This window comes from Coregonus clupeaformis, chromosome 10 (genome assembly GCF_020615455.1).
Source record: "Coregonus clupeaformis isolate EN_2021a chromosome 10, ASM2061545v1, whole genome shotgun sequence".
NCBI classification, from domain to species: domain Eukaryota; kingdom Metazoa; phylum Chordata; class Actinopteri; order Salmoniformes; family Salmonidae; genus Coregonus; species Coregonus clupeaformis.
In genome coordinates this window covers 44,165,334-44,176,780 of record NC_059201.1, presented here as the reverse complement: position 1 = coordinate 44,176,780, position 11,447 = coordinate 44,165,334, and the positions used below count along the sequence as shown (strand labels likewise).

At 39.7% G+C, this 11,447-nt stretch overlaps 1 protein-coding gene across 2 annotated transcripts; it reads left to right on the top strand.

The window, feature by feature from the left end:
* The first annotated feature begins 3,035 nt into the window (after window positions 1-3,035).
* Window positions 3,036-10,963, top strand: LOC121575058 (synaptoporin-like). Of its 2 annotated transcripts, XR_006002288.1 has the most exons (6): window positions 3,036-3,211; window positions 5,258-5,382; window positions 7,395-7,593; window positions 8,098-8,289; window positions 8,574-9,200; window positions 10,156-10,963. XR_006002288.1 is itself a non-coding variant. In XM_041887868.1 (5 exons), the coding sequence occupies exons 1-5, from the start codon at window positions 3,188-3,190 to the stop codon at window positions 8,952-8,954; spliced, it is 921 nt and encodes a 306-aa protein (XP_041743802.1). In that variant the 5' UTR covers window positions 3,036-3,187; the 3' UTR covers window positions 8,955-10,963. The 2 variants fall into 2 exon arrangements, 1 of the variants encoding a protein (XP_041743802.1); XM_041887868.1 differs by having other exon boundaries at window positions 8,574-10,963.
* The last annotated feature ends 484 nt before the right edge of the window (window positions 10,964-11,447 follow it).

Below are 11,447 nucleotides of genomic sequence, written 5' to 3'. Positions count from 1 at the left end.
TGAAGAGTCCTCCGGAGGTTCCTAAGTTTTAGCGCTATAAATCCATTGTTGGATGATGGATCGTAGAAGTGTTCCTGGACAAGGGTTGAACAAAGGGGCATAAATAATATGCTTTCAGTGACATAAGCTATTAAAGCTGCAAAACTGCTATCAATGAGAATGATAGATCTATACTCGCATTTCTATCTGAAATCTGTCTGGTTTTTTCAAAACTTATTTTCAATAAATCAATGAAGATGAAAACATGTTCTTAAATCTATATCAGTGTAATTCAGTAAATGGGGCATCACTTACAAATCCTTCATTCTGCCTCAGGGGGGGATCTGAACCCTACTTTGAAACAAAAGTATAGACCTCACACACATGGTTTAAAAAAAAGAAGACACCTGTACCATGTCAGATATACAGTTGAAATGTATTCAATTTTGAGTTTGCATCCAAATATTATACTTTGTATACATGACAGAAGACTGAAATATAACAAAACCGTTTGACATAGAATCACATGATTTAAAAAAAATAATGTTGATTAATTATGAAATTCTGAAACATATTAATAACATTCCACCCATGAGGCCTCTACTGCAGGAAAGGGGTCTACCCCCCAGACCAGAGGATGCCCAAGTTTTTGGACTTGGTGGGCAGAAATGTAATTTCAGTAATCAGATGCGGCCCACACTTTGGTCAGCCCTGCTCTAAACAAATGTGTGCCGGAAGTCTGATAATCTGCCAATATGCTTGGGGCCTTCCTTTAAATCAGTCCAGCATCAACCAGCCCTCCACCAACCTGGACAGGCAGAAAACAGAGTGAAATGTAAAACTATGAATCATTCACAATGGCAGAATTATAAGTACAATAACTACAATTACAAACAAAAAATGATCAGAGGGATCCACAACCACAGAGACACTGACAGACAGAGATAGGTAGATACAGACACACACAGAAAGAAGGAGACAAAGACATCAGAGAGGGGCATCAGACAACTGGACAAACCGTTTGAGTCTGTGATCTGTTGGCTGTCTAGTTGACTTGAAGAAGATTATAAATGTATCACAATCTTTGATGTCTGTATTGGAGTCTGCATTAATAAAGTCATGATATTAAAGTCTACATTGTATTTCAAAAATCTGTCCAACTCTATGGTGCAAGGCACTTGAGATTTGCTTGCATCTATTATTTCAGCAGCATTGTAGAGTTGAAATATCATCTTGCAGATCTCCCTGGAATATTGTCACAAGGGTCTTTACTACGGCCTCTTCCATTTGCTACAGTAGGTACAAAATTAATAATTGTGTAACTTGTTTTGTTGCAACTGGATGGAAAATTATCACATATTACAAAGGAGACTTTTTTGGACACATCTGTTTTGATTTTATTTATTAGTATCCCCATTATCATGGATTCACATACAGAACTGATGTCCTCTCTCAATGACAGATTGCTGTCATCTTGCCGTTCTCCTGTTTAAACTCATCGAGCTGACCCTGGGAGAACTGCAAACTGTTCTTCAGGTCCTGGACCTCTCTGGTCAGGTCGTCCATTCTTTTATTAGTTGACTCCACCAGTATTTGGACAAAACACTTCAAGCAATTTTTTTTTTTTTAGCAACTGCTTGTAGAACTATTTTTGTTCACAGAAATTATATTTAGAGACTAAATTGTAATTAGGAATTAATAAGTAACTAAACCATTCCCAACAAGGCTACGCATCATGAATAATTATATATGTGTTCAAATGTATTTGTTTTTATTTAAGTTTAGGCCCAAGTAATTTTTATAGTTTGGACTAAAGTATTTTATTTTATTAAAAAAGGTTAGGCACTACTGATCACAGATTACACAAAGCACTTATGAGGAAGCGTTTTCCCCTCTGGCTAGCTCACTACATTAAAATGATACTTCCACAAACACACTTCTTGGTGGTTTGGGTATTTGTATTTGTTTTGTCAAGCTACATTTCGAGTACAGTAGCTAGCAAACTACTAACTACCTAACCTTTACCTTTCAGATAATTAGGTTATCAGAAAAACAGCTGAATGGTTGCTAGCTAGAATATTTACACCTACTCTTCTGCTTGAAACGATTTTGGAACCAATTATCCACAGTTGCTAATAGTTACCAGTAGCTACCTGGCTACGGATAGCCAGGGGCACGCTCCAACACTCAGACATAATTTACAAACAAAGCATGTGTTTAGAGAGTCCGCCAGATCAGAGGCAGTAGGGATGACCAGGGATGTTCTCTTGACATGTGTGTGAATTAGACAATTTTCCTACCCTGCTAAGCATTCAAAATGTAACGAGTACTTTTGGGTGTCAGGGAAAATGTAAGGAGTAAAAAGTATATAATTATCTTTAGGAATGTAGTGAAGTAAAAGTAAAAGTTGTCAAAAATATAAATAGTAAAGTAAAGTACAGATATCCCAAAAAACTACTTAAGTAGTACTTTCAAGTATTTTTGCTTAAGTACTTTACACCACTGGCAACTTATTATGTGACTTGTTAAGCACATTTCTACTCCTTAACTTATTTAGGCTTGCCATAACAAAGGGGTTGAATAGTTATTGACTCAAGACATTTCAGTTTTTCCTTTTTAATTAATAATTATTTTTTTTAAAGATAATTCCATTTTGACATTATTGGGTATTTTGTGTAGGGCAGTGACACAAAATCTCAATCTAATCGATTTTAAATTCAGGCTGTAACACAACAAAATTTGGAAAAAGTAAAGGGTGTAAATACTTTCTGAAGGCTGTATCTCTGTCTCTGTCTCTCTGCTGAAACTATGAGTGGAAATCTGCTAGGTGAATCCTCACACTTTTACAGTTATGTCCATCTGGTATCTACCAGTGTCTGGTAGGTAGGTATGTCCTCAAAGAGAGGAACAGAAACATCCAGTTATACTACAGAGGAGTCTCTACACTACATCCTCTTCTTTCCCCTACCCCCCAACACCTACCCCAACCCCAGATAGCTCCCTTTGCTCTCTCCTCTCCTCCCTTCAGATATCTGGTCTCTGCTCTCCCCTCCCTCCAGGCAACCTCTGCACTCTGCTATCTCTTTCTCTCTGCTCTCTCTCTTCCTCTCCCCCTTTGTACCATCTACATCAGTGACAGTACAACAGTATGAGGAGAAAGCTGCTAACACCCTCTTGTGGAGTAGAACTTGTTCACTCTGCTTTTTAAATGTGTATGGTCATATTTGCTCCGGTAAGTAGTTTTTTCTTTCATATTTGGAATGTGGGTAATTTATTTTCATTCTTAAGTACATTCCTGGTTAAACACTATAATAAAGCATTATAATTATCCAGTTATGAGGTATGGATGTGTTCTATGGTAGAAGGAGACAAAGACATCAGAGAGGGGCATCAGACAACTGGACAAACCGTTTGAGTCTGTGATCTGTTGGCATACATCTGTTTTTAAAATATTTTTTTTCAATTTCAATTTAGTTTGTAGGGAATATTATTTATGTTTAGTGGGTGGAATGTTATCAAACGTTGTTTCCAGGGGTGTCTTTTAGTGTGTGTGTGCGTGTACCTGTGTGTGTGTCATGTACAGTATTCCAACAGGTTGAGTCACTCTATGGGGCTCTGCCCACCCTTTAACCCACAGTAGGTGACTCTTTGTTTGCAGTCAGTCCATTTCTAAATTATTCAGTTGTTTTCATAATAATCCCAAACCTGGATCATCATTCTGCTTAATAGATATGGTGCCAAGATTAGGGCTCAAATAAATACGCAGCGCTGAAGTTCAGCATTATAGTGCGATTTAAATTTAAATGTAGTTTCCGATTGAACCGACACATCTAGTGTTTACCGTGAATGCAGTTTCCGCTAACATTGCCTTTAAATGTCAATCACTCTACAACGCAGCTCTTCAGTGCTAAGGATTGAATCGAGCCCTAGCTTTCATCTACCACCTCTCTCTCTCTAATGTGTCATTAATGATCAGAATAATTTAGAATGCATCCTTTTCCCATTTGAATATTAATGAGTGAATGACCAGGTGGTTTGCAGAAAACAGACAGATCAATCCTTCTATAAATCCATCCAATCACTGACTTTTAATTATAGCCACACATACTTAATTAGATGTGGTATCCTGGCTGTATGTTATCCCTTTCAGGAACTCTCTCTGTCTCTGTCTGTCTGTCTGTCTGTCTCTCTCTCTCTCTCTCTCTCTCTCTCTCTCTCTCTCTCTCTCTCTCTCTCTCTCTCTCTCTCTCTCTCTCTCTCTCTCTCTCTCTCTCTCTCTCTCACTCTCTCTCTCTGTCTCTCTGTCTCTCTCTCTGTCTCTGTCTTGCCCCTGTCAATCTCTCTCTTTCTAATAGATAAACAAACCCACACAAACAAACACAACAAACAAACATAACATTTTCATCGGAGAGATGAGTTGTGTTGTCTTTCTAAATTATGATAAAGGCTAAAGATGATGGCTAATTACTTGGTGTGTGTGTGCACGTGCGTGGGAGTACTAGGTCTTGATTAGAATTGACCAATGCTTCAGTCCTTTCACAGGCGTCAAAGTCAGATAACAAAAATAGATTAGTGCCAGTAGCCTACAGTATCTGACTGCCTGCCATGCCCACGGACGGATCCTGAAAAAACGGTACCACATGCTGATGTCAGTCTCCCACAATCACTGACAGACATTATAGACAAATCATCCCTTTGAAAGATTTGCATGCCGTATAGACTCCCAATATAGATCTATACAGAGATATAAAATGCATTCACCTGTTTGCATTCATCAACAGCAGTTGAAGCTCTGACAAACACAGAGTGACTTAATAAACCTAAGCGATACTGGCAAGAGCAGGTTTTCTTTTCTTTAAGGATCGATCAACAGTCCCACGTTGACAAAACCTAAAGACAACCAACTGTAAAACTCCTTCCAACATATACTGTATCCACACCATATGCCATATTACACATACGTTCCCTAATTACTTTCACAGAGTCAGCCTCTGTCTGGGTGTTGATATAGATGGTCCACTGTGGCCCATTAATTCCAGCTTCTGGTCTAGCAGCTCTGTAGAGGACCAGACAGGAGAGGTGAGACCAGGAGCAACTATGGATGCATTCCAACTGGTACCCTATTCCCTATGTAGTGCACTATTTTTTACCAGGCCAAGGGCTCTGGTCGAAAGTTGTTCGCTATGTAGGGAATATGGTGCAATTTTGGGACACAGCCTGTGTCTAGAATGCTCAATGGGTAGCAGTCTAATGAGGTATTTTCTTTTTGTTTTCCAAGATCTTTGCCGTCTGTGCATTTGCAACATGTGGAGGGTACTCTGGTCACCTGCGGGTTAAAGTGGAATGTCTAGACAAGAGCCAGAGCAACCTCAGCATCACCGTAAACTTTGCCTATCCCTTCAGGTAATACATGCTGACATGTTTTTCCACAGTCTGACTACTATACTTGTACCCATTTTATTGTGGTTCATGGTCAAAATTCTCCAAAACATGAATTCAACAGAATTTACATTGAAATACACTACAGTCATGTGCAAACTGGAGCAGAAGGCTCATACCATTGTCACATGTCCTTTCTCACACATGGGTACGTCACGTTGAGAGACAAGTCACATTTATCCAGATAAATGCTCTACAACACCTGACTAAGAGACATTCTCTAATCTACTGTGCATGTGGGGATACAGCCTTGATGAGACAATGATAGTGTTGTTTTCTGCCTGTGAATGTGTTTTGAAAGATAGGGTGGCAATGTGGTGGCTGAGTTTTATTTTTCATCTAGAAAAGATGGATGAAAAAGAAAACAACATTGAGTTGATGAAATATGGAGCTGTCAGACAGACAGTGGTGTCAGAGTCGTTGTCTGACCCCCAGAAGTTATTCATTTGTTTCCATATTCAGTATCTCATGTGTATCTGTCTACCTGCTCCCTTGAAGACCTTAAACCTTTCAACTCCTGGGGCCTGATTTATCAACCGTGCATACATTTCTTAATAAATTGTGGTATACGTGGAGATTCTAGGATTTGCGTAACAAATTATTGGGATTTATCAAACTGTCGCGCAACATTATATGCATGTTTTCATTGATAAATCAGAGCCATACTATATTTGTGCGCTCGTGAACAAGCGCTACAACCCCACCTTTTATGGTAACAAAACGTCCTCATTTGCTGTATGATTTGGGAAATGTTGGAACTGGGCCATGTCAGTTTCGTAACGAAAGGCAAATTTGATCACATTTCTTAGAGATGGGCAGAATGTTTTCATCTTTTGCAGTGACTTTTTCAAACAAACAAAGCATGCCGCCTACAGAGTACCAAGTACTGGCAACACATTCAGCAAGACTGATTGTCTATTCAAACAATTTAAAAGTAAATGCTACAGCCCACACTTCTATGCAAAAAACGAAATGTTGTTCAATATTTTGTTTATCAATAGATTATTGTGTTTCTATCTCCTGCCTTGGTATAGGCTCTGAGATAAAAAATAAAAAAAAATGGCTATGTGATGTCTCTATTGCACAAAAATAGGCGTATTGTAGCCTACCCATACTGTAAAATATTTTAAATAGGCTACTGGTCTGTTTGCTTTCCAGCATGCTTGTCTATTGGAGCGATGGACAAATGGGAGCCTAATATTTGCTGTGTAGCAGGAATAAACCCCATCATGTCAGAAAATATGATTATGATTTAGGCCTATATAATACAATTAAAAGAAACATATTACGCTATACATGCTGTCATGCAACATCCTTACCAACGGCAAATGCATCGATATTATCATAGGCTTACGCTCTAATGTTTTGATTATCAAACCATAATTCCCGTGTGTCAAACACCTCCATTTTCCCCAAATTAACAATAGAAGCATGTAATACAATTCTTCAACCACTAGACGTGCAAACGCATGGTCTGAGCTGTGCATGGAGATACGCACACTTACCCGTCAACTTCAAAATGGATAAATACCAACCTTTGTGGGAAACCTGGCGCATGCAAGGTTTAGTCTCTTTTTGTGTGCAAACACCTTTGATAAATGAGGCCCCTAGAGATCAGTGGAAAGATGTATAATTGAGACTCCTGAGCATCATGTGGTGACTCTGAGGAATACATATACCCCTATCTCCTTAGATGTGTCTTCTCTCTCTCCCCTCTCCCCCTTTCTCTTCTCCCTCCCTCCCTCCCTCCCTCCCTCCCTCTCAAAGCCTGTCAAATCAGGTCAGATCCCATTAGTAATGGAAGGATTTCCCCTCCAACCTAGTAACGAAATAACATCTTTGTTGTTGTAATTTCACAAATGGATCTGGCAGTTTCACTGCTAAGTTTTAAATTACTTACACTGTGATCAGAGCCTTGCATTACTCAATTAAAGTTTTTAACTGTGACCATGTTCCTTGTTCCTGTCATCTAATAGGTTACAGCAGATCCATTTCAATCCCACACTGTGTGAGGGGAACAGACAGGAGACCATCTTCCTGGTAGGAGACTACTCCTCCTCAGCTCAGTTCTTTGTGACTGTGGCAGTCATTGCCTTCCTCTACTCCCTGCTGGCCACCGTGGTGTACATCTACTACCAGAACAAGTACCGCGAGGGTAACAGAGGACCACTGGTGGTGAGTTGATTTATTTATCAAGAGCTGCCTTTGGTTCATTCATGCCATGGGATTTGTATAATTTATGTGTGTATTAATTGAGATACATTACATTTAATAATTTACAGGGCAAGTGTAGCTTAGCATATAAAGAAATGTGATTCAAGATGATTACCTATGAAAGGTGTGGTAAATCATTGCATTCTATAAATACCAGTTAGCTGTACGTTTGTGTTACTGCTGTTACTCCTGCTGTTACTCTTGCTGTTACTCCTGCTGTTACTCCTGATGTTACTCCTGCTGTTACTCCTGCTGTTACTCATGATGTTACTCCTGCTGTTACTCCTGCTGTTACTCCTGCTGTTACTCCTGATGTTACTCCTGATGTTACTCCTGATGTTAGTCCTGCCTTTTTGTCCCATATCCCTTTAAATTTCATTTATAACTTCACCCTATTCTCTTCCTCAACTCTCACAATCTCATTAAATCTGATAATAACCTCCTCCATCTCTCCCTCCTAACCAGGACTTTGTAGTGACCGTGCTCTTCGCCTTCATGTGGTTGGTAAGCTCCTGTGCCTGGGCCAAAGCTCTGTCTGATGTGAAGTCAGCCACAGATCCCACCCAGGTCCTCCTGCTCATCTCCGCCTGCAGACGCCCAGCCAACCGGTGTTCAGCTTCCCACCACCCAGTCTGGTCTGAGCTCAACACGTCTGTGGTGAGTCATTGGTTGCATCCCTAATGGCACCCTATTCTCTATATAGTGCACTACTTTAGACCAGAGCTCTATGGGTCCTAGTCAAAAGTAGTGCACGTTATATGGCAGGGGTATTCAACTCTTACACTACGAGGTCCGGAGCCTGCTGGTTTTCTGTTCTACCTGATAACTAATTGCACCCACCTGGTGTCCTAGGTCTAAAACAATCATTTTCTGATTCTGAATCTGTCATTTTTATGTTTAGACCCAAACTCTAAATACCCTCTTTCTATACCTCTATGCAGGTCTTTGGTTTTGTAAACTTTATCCTCTGGGCCGGCAACATCTGGTTTGTTTTCAAAGAGACAGGCTGGTACAAGACAGGCCAGAGGTACCCAATGAGAAGCGCCTCTGAGAGACGGGCCAATGGGATGAGCCAACGACTCTTCAGCCAGAGCAGTTTCGACCAATCAGGGGACAGCTTCTATCGTCACCCAAACAGGCAGGCTAGTTTCGACCAATCACGGGAGAGCTTTGGCCAGCAACACTACAGCCAAGGCAGCTTCAACCAATCAATGGGTAGCTTACGCTTGCCGCAGACCAGTCTAGGACAGCCAATCATCATCAGTCAGGGGGATGTCAACTCTAAAGGGCCTAATCCTATCATATGTATCAATGACATTTAGATCACATTTCATATACATTTTGCCCTCATCTACTTACCCTCACAAACTTGACTAGATCTGAAAATACTATTGTATATTGATACCTGACCATAAGGTATAGGAATAAGCCATGTATATTTTCTGATGTGAAGTTTACAAGGGCCAGTGGACGAGGTTGTAATTATTAAGGGGGTGGACTGTAAGAGGGAAATAAGATAGTGTAGTAAAAGGGAAGTAAGGGGTATTTAGCAAGTGAGTTTTTAAGAGGTGATCGGAGTGGATTGGAGATATGGGGATGTGCTACCGAAATCAATTAGATATGGGGATGCGCTACCGAAATCAACGAATAGCGGGAAACAACGCAATCGTACATTACACATTCTCAGCATGCAAAAATAGAGTATGTGAATTTTAGGAAATTGAGTATGGTTTAAATCCCAGGATATTATACTCATTTCGGCTCTTCATCTAGTAAAATTCGATGCACACTTTTCCACAATGCATTGGAAGAGGTGGGCTGCGAGTGACAGGCCCTAGTTCTCTTCAAGATGCCAAACAACAAAACTAGGCTACTTAATTGGAAAGAGACCGAATAGCGAAGCTTCTGCGGTGGTGTTCAAATGTAGGCTAAGTAGTTTTTGTTCTCCTTAAAATGATCACCAGTATTGCATTGTAGGTTACATCTTTGAAAACAAACATTTTCTTCTCATTGAAAAGTGTTTCTTGTTCTCTTGGCCTTCATTAAACGAAATAGTCTACTTTTTTTATTCTGAATGTGTCTGCACCGTGGACTCTGGATGTGGCTGTGTTATTGATGTCACGTTAATCAGGCCTTTTGATTTGAACATATGGATTGTTTGTTTTTTAAGGTAGGCTTCCTATAAAACCTTTTTATTTATGGATCAAGCCTCGTTCCCAATGATCAGTACTTTAGTTTATTATGTTACTGTCCAGCAGTTCTGAATTTGCGATGTACCCGACTATCCATGTTTCTCTGTGCAATAGCCTTTTGATTTGAACATTAGTACATTTTTGGTGTGTGTACTAGGCTATTTGATTTAATGTATATATGCTACAGCACTTTGGTTTTACTAATAAATATGTTGAAATGGAACCAAATTAGGCTATATTGTAATTATCTAAGGAGGTGGACTGTAAGAGGGAAATAAGATAGTGTGGTAGAAGGGAAGTAAGGGGTATTTAGCAAGTGAGTTTTTAAGAGGAGATCGGAGTGGATTGGAGAATGTATCAGAAATCGAAATCGTGTGAGAGAAGACTGTCTGTGTGAATAGTGTGAATGTGAGAGGTTTGGCTTTGCTCACATTCTATCTACAGAATTTGACTTTTTTGGACTTTGCATTACTTGTGGTGGCTGTCTTATGGAAGTGGTTTTATTGGTGTTTAGTCTATAACTTGGTGTGTTTAGTCTATAACTTGGTATGTTTAGTCTAGAACTTGGTGTGTTTAGTCTAGAACTTGGTATGTTTAGTCTAGAACTTGGTATGTTTAGTCTAGAACTTGGTATGTTTAGTCTAGAACTTGGTATGTTTAGTCTAGAACTTGGTATGTTTAGTCTATAACTTGGTGTGTTTAGTCTAGAACTTGGTGTGTTTAGTCTATAACTTGGTATGTTTAGTCTAGAACTTGGTGTTAGTCTAGAACTTGATGCATCGGTGCACAGGTGTTATCTGTATTTCACTTGAGGTTCAATGATTGATGTTTTTATTTACAAATTGTTTTATGCTTCAGTAGGTTTGTGCTGTTGAATTTAAAATTGCGGTGGGGACATACGTTTGTGAACTGCGTATTATATATACTCTAATTATACCATCTGGTTCTTCAATTGATGCAGTGTGCTTGATTGGTGGTGGGTGGCTGTGCTGTGTGTTGATATTGTTATGCAGTGATGTTCCACAGTGAGTCGTTACACACTTTTTGTATACTTGTTGTCATTTCTCAATGGTTTTAAAGTGATGGTGATATTTCACAGGGATCTTAATAATACTGACATTGAAGATGCACAAATAAAGTATTACATTGGCATTGTCCAAACAGTTTGCCTCTGTGTGAATACTGTACAAAGCCTTTTGAAACTAAAGTCAAACCAGTCTGTCTGTCTCTATACAACAACCAACTACAAGGGCAGTTTATGAACACACCTATGCCCAGAGATAGAGCAGAATGTCCTATTTAAGGTGGAAACTTAGATCTGACATTCCAAAGATATGAACACTTACTGCTGAACTCTAACTCTGAGCCCTGACAAACATGTGGTTTCCATATGTTTGATACCATTCCATTTATTCCATTCCAGCCATTACAGTGAGCACGTCCTCCTATATCTCCTCCCACCGGCCTCCACTGCTCTGTGCCCTGACTTTCCAAAGATATGAACACTTACTGCTCAACTGTAACTCTGTGCTCTGAATACACTGTCTATCACACAGGTGAAAGGTGTTCTGATATTCTGCTGTCCTGTCACAGTGATCAGATCTACCTGAGAGCTGTTACCAT

Bases quoted from the DNA above. Each gene is read 5' to 3' on its own strand.
- LOC121575058 (XM_041887868.1), top strand. From the start codon at position 3,188: ATGTGTATGGTCATATTTGCTCCG. The intron at 3,212-5,257 runs GTAAGTAGTTTT...TTGTTTTCCAAG, and splicing joins GTATGGTCATATTTGCTCCG to ATCTTTGCCGTCTGTGCATT. The intron at 8,290-8,573 runs GTGAGTCATTGG...ACCTCTATGCAG, and splicing joins CTGAGCTCAACACGTCTGTG to GTCTTTGGTTTTGTAAACTT.